The following is a 14072-nucleotide window of genomic DNA, read 5'->3' as shown; positions in this document are numbered from 1 at the left end:
GAAAAAGATTGTGGTATAATTGTGTAATCTTGTCATAGTTTTTCTCTGGAGAAGTTTTTTTCTGAGGAAAAAAAAAGATTTTTAAATTAAATATTCTTTTCATACTTTTTTTCTATAAAATTCCCATTTTCCTGTTTTCCAGTTAATGGGAAGGTAAAATGCAGAGGACTTTAACTAAATGCAATGCCTTTTTTGATTAAAAAGCTTAATGCTAGAACTTACCATTGAATTTGTAGTTTTAGAGTAGCTACCTCATGTATTTTATTGGGGTGTTCCATATAAAAATTCAACAGTTTGTATGTCTTTATGCAGTACCAGCTCTTTCACTGAGAACTTTTGGTCAAATGCCTCATTACATTGTGATCCTTGAGAATGCTGGCTACTTCTAGTACAGCATCAAATAGTAAAATGAAAAAAAGTGCTTTGAGGAAGTATTAGTCAATGTTTTGTTTTCTTCACAGGATCTGTTGTAGGAATCCGCTTGCCTGCACCTTCTAAGCCTCCTGAGTCACCTGTGTCTCCCACTTCCTCTGTGTCTTCCACTTCTCCTGCCACAAATTCAGCTGTACAAACTGCAGTACCCAAGTTATCCCCTACATCTAACCTAGCCACTCAAGCATCTTCTCTTCTTCCTTCAGTAACAAGTTTTGTGTCACAGGCAGGCACTCTGACTCTGCGGATCTCTCCTTCTGCTGCTAGCAGCGTGACCAATCAAACAGCCTCTGAGTCTAAAATAACCTGCAGCTCAGGTGGTCTGCCAGCTACCACTGCTAATCTCATACCTTTACAGTCTGGTAGTTTTGCTTTACTTCAGCTCCCAGGACAGAAAACGGTGCCAAACTCCATTCTTCACCATTTTGCATCTCTTCAGATGAAGAAGGATTACAGGAAAATATGCAAGAAAGAGGACTCGGGTGCTGCTCAGCAGAAGGAGAATGGGAAGGCTTCACGCTCAGATGATGTTGAAGTTACAGAGTCCGAGGTCACAGTGTCAGACAGGAAACAAGAAGAAAATGAGTTGTCAGTTAACCAGTCAAATAATGTTCAAGAGTCAGCGTCTGGCACAATTGCACCTGATAGAAATCCTGCTGCATTGGAGGTGGTGGAGAAGGACTCAAAGGTGCTAGAGAGTTCCTGTGACGATAGCTTTTCTTCTCAGCATGATGTTTCTGCAGATGTTGTATCATCTGACCATTCGTACATCAGTGAGAAGCCAAATGATGAGGAAGAACAAGGGGCTTCTGAGGAGAAAGAGGATTCTTTCAGTTCTGAAACTGTAGTGGAGGCTGTTTCAGCTAATTCTGAAACTGTTTGTGGGTCATCAGATCAGTCTCTGGTTGCTCCTCTGGATAATGCACTTCCACAGAGTCTTGAGAATCAGAAGACTGCACAGCTGCAGAACCATGGGAAGGAACAAATACATGGTCAACAGGAAGAGAATCGAGTAAAAGAGCAGAAAGGAGATGCACAGACACGGATGAAGGAGGACAACAAGGCGAGTTCTGGGCAGTTGCAGAGTCAACAAGAGCAAGATACACAGCTGGAGAGCAAGAAGGAACAGAGAGGGACTGAACTGTCGCAGAACAAACAAGACTGCCGGGGTGGTGCTGTGCAGCCAGATCTGGAAAGGAAGGAGTACAAGGGCACTACAGAAGCAGAAAGCATAAGAGAGAAGAAAGGAAGCAAGTCTGAAACCAGTTCTGCAAAAGAGCAGGATAATGCTTCAGGAGAAGAGCATACAGCCAACACTGAGGAAGGCAAAGCAAACATAGCTAGGCACGAAGGCAGTAACAGCAAAGAACAAGATGCTTTTGATTCTCAGGAAGAAGTGAAAATAGGTCATGATATTGTAACGCATGTCAACAGTTCTTGGAGCAAAATATCTAGCATTGTACCCACTTTAGAAAATAAAAGTGAAGCAGACAACAAAGCTGATACATCTGAGAAGAGTGACCTCCTGACACCAGAACAGAAGCCACAGGAACCCAGGCATCACAAAAAGGGTTACATGCCCACTATTGATATAACTACTGATGATATGGAAGAGGAAGAAGAGGAAGATGATGATGAGGATGAAGAGGATGAAAAAACTGATGATTCTGCTGACGAGATGCTGGATGGTACTTCTGACTTCCCAAGTGAAGAGGAAGTAGATGTTGAAAAAGTGGTAAGCACTTAAATATTTATGAAGGCTTTTTTTTTTTTTTTTTTTTTTAAATTAACCAACTAACGTCACAACCCATGGATTTGAAAGACACAGTATGATGTTTGTGTTCTGGACTTCAGTTTCTTTAGAAAGTCTAGATCGGGGTTCCAAGGGGAAATGTCTTTTATTTCTTCTTAGTTGCATGCTTTTTTAATAGGTAGCTTTGTAGTGGCCTTTTAGAAGTTATCTGTTTTTCAGAGAACAGGAGTTACATTGAACAAGCTGTGATACAACCGTTGCATGTTGTCTTCCTCCAGTATTTAACTCAAGCAACTTGGTTCCTTGTAATACAACTTACAATCCTAAATGCAGTAGCCAATCTAGTATTTCTGTTATTTTAAGGTGTTTCCTTCTACCTAATTTTTGTAGCCCTTGATTAACATTTATTTCTGGAAGGAATGTGAATGTCTCTTGGATTCCTCTTGAAATTTAGTAATACATTTAACTAGTCTGTGAAAGCTGTCATTCCATATTTGATAGAAAACAAATTGCTGCAGAAGTCACAGAGTAAGTGTAAAACATTGTGGTTAGTATAAGATATGTTTAGATTTTAATGCTTGTAGAATTTCCATCAAATTTCACCCCAAAATGAAAAGAAAACAATCCCATGTGTAACTCATTGATGTACTTTTTATATATAATTATGTAACTTAAGAACCAGTGCATCATTACTTAAAATTTATGATTGTGCGAGTCAGCCAAATAGACATAATAAGGTAGCCTTTTCCTGAGATGAGATAAAAGTGGAAAGAGAAAGGTTAAACTGGAGAAGAATTGGGGAACAAACAAGTTAAAAATAGGGGAGATTATGTTAGTGTCTTCAGGAATTTGAAAGTACACAGTTCTTTTAGCCCTTTTGTGTTAATGTAGTCCTCTCACGGTTGAAAACCAAATTGGCCTTCTTTTTCTTCTAACCATATCCGGAGTAACTCAATTGAGTTGGCAACTGTGGCTTTTAGAGAATCTATTTAATAAATTCCAGAAAAATTGACTGATCAGTTCATAATGTAGCTCGCTATTCTCAGGCAAGATGATAGCATCTCAGCTGCGTGAAGGTGAGGAAACTGAAAGCAGATGTAATTTTTGGAAGTTCTTTTAAGCTGAAAACTGAGCTGTTGCTGTCTTGTCTTGAGTCGGATAGTGACAGTTTGGTAACTCCTGTATCCTTCAATAACTTCAGCAGAGTTATCATCAAGTTTGGAGAACTCTGGTTAATTCATGCCTGATGCCAGATAAACTTTCCAGACAAGGTAGTCTTGGGAATCTGTTGGTAAGCCAATGGGTAATATAATGTCTAGGTCACAGAGTAGCTTGTTATCGGGGTTGATGTTTTAAAGATGTGTTTTCTTTTGTCCTGCAAAAGGATGATGAAACAAAAAAAATAATTATTAGAGATTATAAGAAATGTTTGTTTTGGAAGAAACTTCCTATGCAGGTTTTGACCTGGTTTGCTTTGGCAAGTCTTACAAGGGTATGCCTTCATCATAAGCTCACACAACCATGAGTGAACTAGCTTTGATTCTAGAGCAGTAAAGCTGAGGAATGAGATCTCAGAGGACTGTAAAAAACTGTCTGGAATTTGGGTGAGTTCTTGGTTTGTTAGTCTGTGCTGCCTGCAAGTTAAGTTAGCATGTCAATGCCTGATGGAGAATTCAGTTTTAAATTTAAATATGTAAGCGTCTGTTATTTTTCACTGGAATGTACTCTTATCAGCGTAGTGCTTACAAGACAGGCTGCACTAGTATTGTTTGTCAGACTGGATGAAGTCAGATCATATAAACAGACTACTAGCGGACATTCATCTGTTTCATTAAGCTAGTGGAAACGTAGAAGTGAAGTGAACACGCATGTCTGCTAATACTTTTGTTTAGTGGAAATACTAATGATAGTTCTTTCACTACTAGTTTGGAATATGGACTGGTTTTAGTTGCTCAGTAAATAGCCATTAAAAACCCCAGAAAACTCCAGTGAGAGTTGGGATGATTGCTACTTACCTGTAGTAGCTATTACTGTTTCTTTTTTAGTACATTTCCCCACGCTGGTTCTCATTGCAGTAATGACTTCATTGCTCTTAATTTTGCATATCAATGCTCTTCAGATTACCTTCTTATCTTGTGCTAACTTTGTGTACTTAACTTAAGAGACTCTTGTAGACTCCTGTATTCAACAAAAAGAGGGAAGCTTCCTGAGATGGTATCTTTGCCCTTTTGCGTTTCCTACCCTGAACTGCATCAAGAGAAGCTTAGGAGAGTTGATGATTGTGGATTTGGTGATATAAATGAAACCTTCTGAGAATATCTATATAAGCAAACTAATCAATATCAGGACCTGTTGTCTGAACAAATTCAAGTGTGATGGTCTGGGGCATGATGTTAAACTCTTGATCTCCAAGGCATGATGATTGCATGCAAAATTCCTGTTGAGAATGACTGCTTGGCCTGGGCTAAGTCACAGACTGTGTCTGTGAGTTGTTCACATGAGTGCTTGTTGGCTTAAACCAAAACCATGCCAGGGGTTGTTCTAGTATTTTAATGCTACAGATAGAGTCCCATGGTCCCATTTAACTTAGTAGTCTAAACATAGCTTCTGTTTCTGCCAAGTTATTTTACTTTAAATGTTGTTAAAATGTGTTTTTCAATCATTCTTTTTCTGAGCCAAAAATTAAAATGCTAAGGAACTATTATGAACTACCATAACGTTGTAAGTTTAATAAAAAGTGCAAATGACATATTTTGTGGACCATTTAAATTCTAATAGTCTCTTGCATGTTTTGGTACAGACCATGTGTGAAATCTGCAGACATTGTAGCATAGAAGGCAGATCCAGAAATGAGGCATTTGCTTGGGTAATGTCTAATGGCATCTGTTGTCATCTGCCCTCTTTCTTTCTCAGCATCATTGCTGAGGACCTTCTGCTATCAGGCAAATTGCTCTTTAGGAACCAGCAATAGGGGTGTAGGCTGTTGGGAACAGACAGATAAAAGTAAGAGGAGAGTGCTTAGAAACAGGTGTTGAAATGCAGAGAGGGAAAATTGCTGACATTTCTGTAGCAACTTTGGAACTTCTGTTGTAGTGCGGGATTGCTATTCTTGTGTCTCCATTCCTTAAGGTATTTTACTTTTACAAGCTCAAAGGCATTTAGAAGTTTTGTAAATCCAGGACCTGTGGAAAGACTGATGATAGAAAGGTAGGGCTTCCACAAGCATTTTAAAAGTTTTGCACCCTGACAAGAAGTCATGCTAGGCTATGAATAGGCTTCAGCCTATGATGGGTTGGCAGTACTGACATAGGAATAGCTGTTCTTATGGCAGAACTTCAGTGAAGTTACTTCTGATGATCTTCACGATTGCGATATTTTTTCCTGTTCTTAGAAACTTGCAGGTAGAGGAAAGATTTACCATCCTGAGCATTTTTCCCTTTGTTGTTAGATGCAAGAATGAGAGAAGTAATGGTTTTTGTTTTACATATGCCCACATTTACATATGCCCCAGGATTTGTAAACTTGAAGATGTGAAGTTCTTGGTGGACAGTGAAGAGTTTTTACTTCTATTTTCTTTCATGGGTTGGGTTTTGAATACCATTTTTCTAGTATAATAGCATGTAGAAAGTTCCACCATGAGAACAGCTCTAGCTGGATAATTACTATCAACACTTTGGTTACCCCAGTGTAACTTGGCAGCACTCAAAAGCTTTATCATGATAGTGTTTCTACAGTAAGCTAATTTCCTTCTTCCCCCACCCCTGGATTGTAGCATCTTTTGAACCACTCTGCATGTCCCCCTTCCCTGCAGTGTAATGAAGTGCAAATGTAGTTTAGAGAGAGTAGTCCTGCCCACTGAAGAAAAACAGTATGCATCTCTTGCATGTAGAATCACAGCAATGATACTGTATAAAATGCAAAAGCTAGAGAAAATATCAGGGGGCTTCCAACATCAAGGAGGCTTTATGGATGACCCAGGAGAGCAGACAAGAATGAGAAGTGTTCTATGTATAATGAAATACAACTATGTTGTCATAAAATGTGACCTGTTAAAATCACGTAGCCCTGTACCTCTTGCACATGTAATATTTTGAACATAATGGTGTGTATCTACTCAGTAGTTCTGTAATTTAAATAGTATTTTTGTTTGAGTATTTTTTGTTCAGCCTTTTTTTTTTTTCCCCCTCTGGCTTCATGATGCTTTTCCTTCTCTCATCAGGACCTGGGGAGGATTAAAAAAAAGGCTGTGGAAGCAGCTACGCTACATGTTTACATTACCTAGAGTAGCTCAACAGAAGGTTTGTGTCTGGAGAGGTGGTAGAATTTTGATATCTTCCAATTTCTTTTCTTTTGCTTTCCTTTCCCTAAACTCTTACCAGTTAGCAGACTTTTAATTCCAGATTCAAGAGTATGTTCTTCTCTGCCGAGGAATTCTTGGAATTTCGGCACTCTGGGTCCTCTAGTACCTCCTCTAGTTCACTCTGTGAACCCTGGCATAGCAATTAAGGACTTATAGAAAATTTGGAAATCTCCAGTTGTGTTTTTGATTTTCCTGCCTTTTTGTGGCCTTGTGCTTTTTGGTGTCAATTACAGAATTGACTTAAAGGCAACTTGGATGCATCTGTTGTCTTAAGAACAAAATGACTTGATAAAAAAAAAAAAAAAATCCAAAAAGTTGTTCATGTTCAAACTGGAGCTTGACAAAGTCTGTAACAAGTAAAGCAAGTGTGAGGAGGATTTGTTGAAAAATTGCTGGCTGTTTGCATAAGTGACATTCTTCAAGTGAGAATTTATACAGTAGAACTTGGATTCCTGAAGTTTCTGTAAGCATGTAGAGCACCTCAACAGACATGAAACAAAGCTGCATCTGTTCACGGGCAGCATTTGAAAGCTGTTGAAATACCTATGCTGAAATGCAATGTAGTCTTAACTCAGTCACAATTTCAGTAGCCTCTGCATATGTGTTCTGGATCTTGACTGCACGCAGTATTTGGTTGGACCGCACCAAGGTCCCAGGGACGTGGTGTTTCCTGACTTTCATTCTCCTGCTGTGTTGGGGAGAGTGGTGTCATGTAGCTCCTGACCAGCCTGTCAGGTTCAAAGTGATGCACTGCTTTCTTGGTAAAGACAGTTCATTTTCTCTGTGCTCTACCTGGTCCCAGTGCTACCAAGTCTTGCTTTGTAGGAGAATATTTACAAGATGGAACAAATAAGGATTTTATGGACTTCATGCACAGAAAGTAACAGTACTTCCTTAATTTTCTGCCAGTGCCAGTACCATACTTTCAAGGTCAGATGAGAATTTGTTTTACCTCTGTGCTGCTCTTTATGCTCATGACAAAAACTGTCATGGCACAATAGAGATTCATAGCAGCTCCAAAGGAAAGCTGCAAGAAACCCCAGAAGTTAGTAATAGTAGAATAACCTACTTATCTCCTTTCCAAATACAGAACTTGCCAGAGATCAGAGCTGCTTTCTTGGGCAGAGAAGAATGGTGTCTTTAAAGTTGGCACATGTTAAAAATATCTTTGAAAGGAAGAGTGAGATTGTTCTCTAAGGCTAGTAATTTCTCATCTAAGGTCACTCTCCGTGCTCTTCTCTTTCAAAAGACGTGACTTTACAAGCATAGAGACAGTAGGTAACGTGGGAGTGTGCGTAGTAGATAACATGGAAGTGAGCATAGCAACTTGTAGAAGTAAGGATGCTTTTCTGTTCAGATCTAGCAGCTATAGCTGATAACCTGAGCATCACTTTTCTTTGTTTCAGCAGTAGTATCTCGATACCTCATAGTACAGGAAGAGGTGTCAGCTTCTCTGCAAATGAGTAGTTTAAAAGTTTGTGCCTCTTTCTACACAGAATCTATGCTACCAACAATTTGTAGGACCCCTCATGATGAGAATGGAAGGTGATGGGAGACTTGGGAATACTTGAGAGTTGGCTTTACTCTGAGGGGAGGATGCTGCATGGTTTCATTCTTCTTAAAAAACCTGGAAGATTCTATAGGCAGTATTGCATACGTGTGTGTATGTAGACACTAAAATATATGTACTATATATACATACTTTTTTATGTGTATATATGCCCATTTTCGTATATATATATAGGTATACACTCACTATATACTTTACTAAAGGCCACATTGCTACAAAGTATACATTGCTATACTTTACAAAGTTGATATCCCTAGTGTAGCCTTCAGTAAAGGAGAGCAAACTTGCTGAATTTTTCCGTACTGATTCTGTTTTCAGTGTTCTGTAGCCTTGATCACACAGCCATGGGAGGTGATGTATTATTACACAAGGCTTAAAAAATACTAATAATTTTATGTGGCCGCATGATTCACAATGGTGGCCACACTGTGGTATCAGTAACTAAGGTGGCAATTTTTACATTGTTCTTTGAGATAGCCCTGCTGCAAGTTGTGGGTTTCAGGGTTGTGTTTTTCTTCTTTTTTTCGTTTAGAAAAGGTTGTGTTTAGTCAGTATGAATAAGCCAAATACTATATCAAACATTAGGTTATTAGAGATCCTCCTTCTCTCTCAAAAAGACAATTACAAGCTAAGACTTACTGTCTGTTTATAAATTGAGTCTCTTCAACATAGCTGCAAATTTCACAGGTGTAAGTTTCATGACTGATGATTGGAAATTTGTATCCTTAACCACTTGTTAGTTATGCTTGTGTGGTAATGTAGGCAGGTCGTGTTTGTTTTCATTATAATCCTGTTTATAGCCTAATCTGTGGTCAGTTGTGTAAGTGCAACACTTTCTCCTTTCTAATCGGTGTTTCTTAAAACAGCAGTGTGAGCTGCAGATAACTTGAAATAACCAGTACCATGAAAAGCATTTATTAGAGGCCACTTACTGATCCAGTATTGCACATTACTTTTTTTTTTCTCCCCTGTTCTGCACTTAGTGTTTTTTGTGATTAACTGTTTGCATCAATTTCAGGTAAGTATTCAGTGCAGTGAAGGAGATTGCAGCTCCTCAAAAAGAAAGAAGGACAAAGAGAAGGAAGGAAAGGCAGAAGAGAAGAATAGGAGGAGGACTAAGATTGGGTTACTTCAGGGAACTGGGTGAAATAGAGTACAGAATGGAAGTATACATTTCCTTACTTAAGGAGGAGAAAGAGTTCTGCATTCTCTAAGCAGACCAAAGATTATAATATAAAAAACTTCAATAAAAACTGTAATACAAAAAATTGGTTGAATAAGGCTTGTTTTGTTCGGGGGGGAATCACCTGGTACTACAAATGGCCACAAGATTGATACATAACTCTTGTAGTTGATACAGCACTGCAGTTGTTCTCTATCTCTGTCTTCACAAATGGTAGCAAGTTTTCTTGGTCAGGCAAGCATGGAGAAAAAGTACTCTTCAGAATGTCATAAATATTTAAAATAATTCTTGGGCAGCGTTTTGGAAAGAGCCAAAATCATACTCTTCATCTTGTAAGCAGTTTACTGTATGACCAAAAGAAGCCTGGTTGTATGATGTTCTGACTGTTGCGATCTTAGGTATGAGAGACCGTTACCAAGATCACAACTATCTCAACTTGTGTCAAAAAAATGTTAATTAGCAAGAGTTTACAGTAGTAGGTTGTAAAGGAGTTTAATCTTATTTGAAAATGGAGGCAGGAAAGCCCTGCCCTGTGAGAGCTTTTTATCTCACCCATAGTAAAAGCGTAAGTGACAGAGATGGATTTTTCCCTTACCAAAATTCATTTTGCAGAGTTGCTAGTGAGAGGAATTCCTAGAGGTGATGGTTAATATAACCACCTGCTTAGCACTGTTTATTGGCCAGTGTAGCTGGAGATGTTGATTCTTTAATGGTTCTTAATGTTATAATGTAATCTCTTTTGAGACAGAAGTGAAACTGTTTTGGCCTGAGCTCTATTGCTAAGTAGATACTCATTTTAAAAAACAAAACAAAAACTGTTCCAGGATGCGTGTGAATACAGTGAGGATGACGAGCAGGTGGACATTGAGACCGTGGAGGAGCTTTCAGAGAAGATTAACATTGCCCGTCTGAAGGCCACAGCTGCTAATATCCAACCTTCCAAACAGAAGTAAGCATCCTTGGAGAGCACTACAGTTTTGTATTTTATTGATAAGCTGGCATTGAATGAACCCATTAAACAACAGGTTTAATGTGATGGTAAGATAAAGCAAGGCTTCTGTCAGGTCTTCCTTCCCAGTGTCTGTGAGGATGGGGCTGTCGGAAGTAAGAGTAGATTTGAGGTGGCTTAGCCTTTTTTTTCCCCCTCCACTCTAATTAATTTGTTCATGTGGATGTGTGTCTTGTAATGTAAAATTATTATGAGTGAATTGCCTCTCTTCCTGCAAACTGAATATCAGCAGGGTCTTCTTTGTTTTAAATATGATTTTGCAAGCTTTGTTTATTCTTGCTGGTGGACTTGTTATTTTTAGGCAGGAGCAGTCATTGGCTTAATCCCTGATCCTGTAAATGAATGTTTCGTCTTTGGGACCATTGCCCCAGCAAAGAAAGTATTTTCTTATTTACATATAGTCTGCCATGGTTGGATAGCTTGGCTTTTCTTTTTTTTTTTTTTTTCCTTTTTCTTTTCTGTTTTTTTGTTTGTTTGTTTTTGTTATTGTTGTTGCCCTTGCATTTATAATGACAAAATGCAAAGTAAAAACATGGCTTACTTGATGTATGTAAAGGTGGTCATGGCTATTTCTCAGCTGCACCAAACAAAAGAATGGGGAATGTTGCATCCTTAGTTCTTTTGGTTTGAAGAATTATTTTGTAGAAACTAAAAAACCTGTTTGGTGATATATACCTCCCAGATAGTTCTTTCTTTTTTTTTTTTCCTCCCCAACCCCCCTCCCCCCCGCCCCCCCCTTCAAAGATACAGCTCAACTTTTATCCTTAGATGGCGACTTTGCTATAAATTGTGAAGATCTTTCAGTGAGAGAGAAAAACAGATGTCATGTTTTGTAAAAAATAATTCTTTCAAATGTGTATTGTTCTTTGTTTTCTTGACGCTTCTGAGATATGAGGAAGCTGTTAATTTATATTAGGATAGTAATAAATGTGAGGATTTTGGTTGGTTGTTCCTGGTGGGGGAGGGATTGCTCTGTATTGAATCTGTGTTTTTTAAAAGAAAGAACCAAAACTTGATAGAAAAAAAATACTTTCTGTAGCTAACAGTCAGAGGCTGAATTTATTCTCTTTGGCATATAGTGAAATAGTTTGTCTTTTGCACTATGGGTTAATTTCACAGCATTCAGAACAGCTCAATTTTTTCCAGGATGATGGCATTGGAGATAGAGTTCACTTTCTTGAGAAAGCTCAACAGTGTCCTGCTTTCATGTAGTTATAGAAGGAAGAGTTAATTTCAAGGGATAAAAATGAGCAATTATAGGCTGTTGGAATGTAGTTAATGAGGATAGAGTGCATGAGATGAGTAGTGTTGGGAAAAACTTTTTACCTTTCTTCCAGATACCATGCTCGTAATTCTTCGGATGAAAAATTATCAGACAAACCTACGAAGGTATATGTTTGCTCTCCTCTTTCCTTTTGGTATCACACCTCCATTTTAAAGATAAACTTTCATCTCAAGTGCAACTCTTAACGCGATTTATCTACCTTCCATATATTTATGATTAAATGCAAGAAACCAGATGTGTATGTGGGGGGAAGGGGCTTAGTCAAAATCTCATTAAAGAAAAAGGACTGCTACTGGCATTGGTGGGTTTCAGATTCAGCTTTATGTACGGGAGGAATATCTGCCTCTTATTAGTACATTTGCCTAGGGTTTGTGTTCTTGGCATAAATAATTTTTACAGCACACATAAAATAATTAACAACTGAGAAATGTTTTCATCTGTCAAAGAAGACTGTGTAGGATTATATAGGCACAGCACTGGGCGAAGGATTTCTGAAAACAATAGTTTAAAGAATACGTATTTAGGCAAGTTAAAGATAATGCAGAATCCTTTCAAACCAAAACTCATTGCAATCCTTCTGAAGCTTGTGCTGTATTTTAGGGTGGCTTTGAAGCCGGTTTCACTAACCGTCCATGATAACTACCTGTGGTGTACTTTGTCAGATGTAGAGCTACCTGCTGGGGTGGGGTGGGGCTTTGAGGTGGGGTGTGAGCCTGGTGAATATCTTATACATTAGAGCAGACTGGTATGCGTGCTTTTGCTTGAGATGGAGATGGGTTCCAGGATGCTCTGCCTGCTTCGCCTTCTCCATGCATTCTTCTCTCTGCCCTTGAAGTTACGGCATGAGGCCCTTTCTTGAAAGGAACCTAATGCCCAACCCAAGAGCAGATGCACTTGCAGCCTTACTGTGCTCAGTCTGCCTACGAGGGCAAAAATGGATGTCAAGAGCCAGGTTTCAGGAGACAGTCTTCACATTCCTCCTAAGGCCAGCAGGCTCAGAAATAGCATCACTGGACCTGAGGAGTCTTTCCACTGATTCACTGGGGTTCGGAGCAGACCTGAAATGATGTAAAAACCACGTTAATACTACTTTTTAAGTATTACTTCATCATGAAATAAATAGCATAATTGTACAAAACCTGTAGGAGTAATGATGAAATAACAAACTTTCAAATCTGTAGAGATTAGTAATTATGCTTATTGCCTGTCAACCTTTTTGGAAACTTAAGCAAATTCAAAATCAGAGCCTGTCTCTGACGCTGTTTCTTGGCAGATGTCTGGGGTGATAAGTTTCAATGCCGTCTTTCACATTCTTACCTACAACGTCTCTTGGCCCCAACCCATAGGTACCTATGAAACAAAACAGAAATTAAACTAGTTTAACTCCAGGGAAAAATTCAAGTGTCCTATATTTGATGTGATTGCTTCATTCATTAGTAGACTTTATTGACAAGCAAACAAAAAAAATTTGGCTCAAACGTGATCTCGCTGTAATCCTGTGGTTTACCTAATTAGCCTTGTATTGCAAAAAAAAAAAAGCTTATGAATAGAAGGGACTGCTTATGATCTTCTCCTTTAAGGTTGATATGATTATGTTGGTCATTTCTTGTTGGTCAGCATTTCATGCTTATTGCGTGTGCTTCTGACACTGAACTTTCATGAAGACATAGTAGCAGAATAGCATGACATGAAATCTTCAGGTGTCTGTAGAAACCTTGTAAATCAGGCATGCCTTTGAACATTGCCATTACATTACCTTTTTTATTTAAACTGGTCAATACGGTTACTTCTCCAGCAGAAACGTCAATTCCGGAACAGAAAGCTGAAGACTGAGGCAGAAGCCTTTGCTCATTACCGCCAGACACACACAGCAAATGAACGCCGGCGACGTAATGAAATGAGAGATCTCTTTGAAAAGTTGAAGAGAACTCTGGGGTTACACAACCTTCCCAAGGTCTCCAAATCCTATATTCTCAAGCAAGTAGGTATTTTGAAACTTAAGTGAGGAGAATAATTTAATCTGGACAGAGTAATTAAGCTAGTATGAACTCTCTGAGTGAGTCCCAGCGATACTGTGAATAGAGAACTTCTGTTAACTTTTACAGGACTCTCTAGAATAAAACAATATCGGAACGAATCTGTATGCCTAAAAGCTTAATCTTGGTGACACAGATGCATGTTTTCAGATTAGCCCTCTCCTTGTTGTATTCTTTGTGAATTTAACCGTGGAAGGTTATGTGTTAATTCCTTAGTGGTTTACTGTGTACATCAGGCAATTTGAAATACATTGAAGACTGACTTCTTTTAATGTATGGGAAGACAGCATTTCATTAAGTAGTGTACTGACATTAAAAAACTTAATTGTAAAGATGTAAATGACAGGAAACAAAACATAAGTTGTAGATACATAATTATGCTTATCATCTGTACCTTGAAATTGTGGGATAAAAGTTGGGGGTTTTCTTTAAAATAGCTGCACT

At 38.6% G+C, this 14072-nt stretch overlaps 1 protein-coding gene across 10 annotated transcripts in view; it reads left to right on the top strand.

The window, feature by feature from the left end:
• Positions 1-14072, top strand: part of MGA (MAX dimerization protein MGA) — a 64441-nt gene that overhangs the window by 41151 nt on the left and 9218 nt on the right. For 6 of the 10 annotated variants that reach the window (XM_049825198.1, XM_049825194.1, XM_049825195.1 and 3 more), the window contains 4 exons: positions 462-2167; positions 10123-10247; positions 11645-11696; positions 13388-13573. In XM_049825198.1, coding sequence (XP_049681155.1) covers positions 462-2167; positions 10123-10247; positions 11645-11696; positions 13388-13573 — 2069 coding nt within the window. Of the gene's footprint in view, positions 1-461; positions 2168-10122; positions 10248-11644; positions 11697-13387; positions 13574-14072 lie in introns of those variants that run through there. The other 4 variants (XM_049825199.1, XM_049825203.1, XM_049825204.1 and 1 more) reach the window with 4 other exon arrangements.

Source organism: Accipiter gentilis, chromosome 22 (assembly GCF_929443795.1).
Source record: "Accipiter gentilis chromosome 22, bAccGen1.1, whole genome shotgun sequence".
NCBI classification, from domain to species: domain Eukaryota; kingdom Metazoa; phylum Chordata; class Aves; order Accipitriformes; family Accipitridae; genus Astur; species Astur gentilis.
This window is presented reverse-complemented; position numbering and strand designations above follow the sequence as displayed.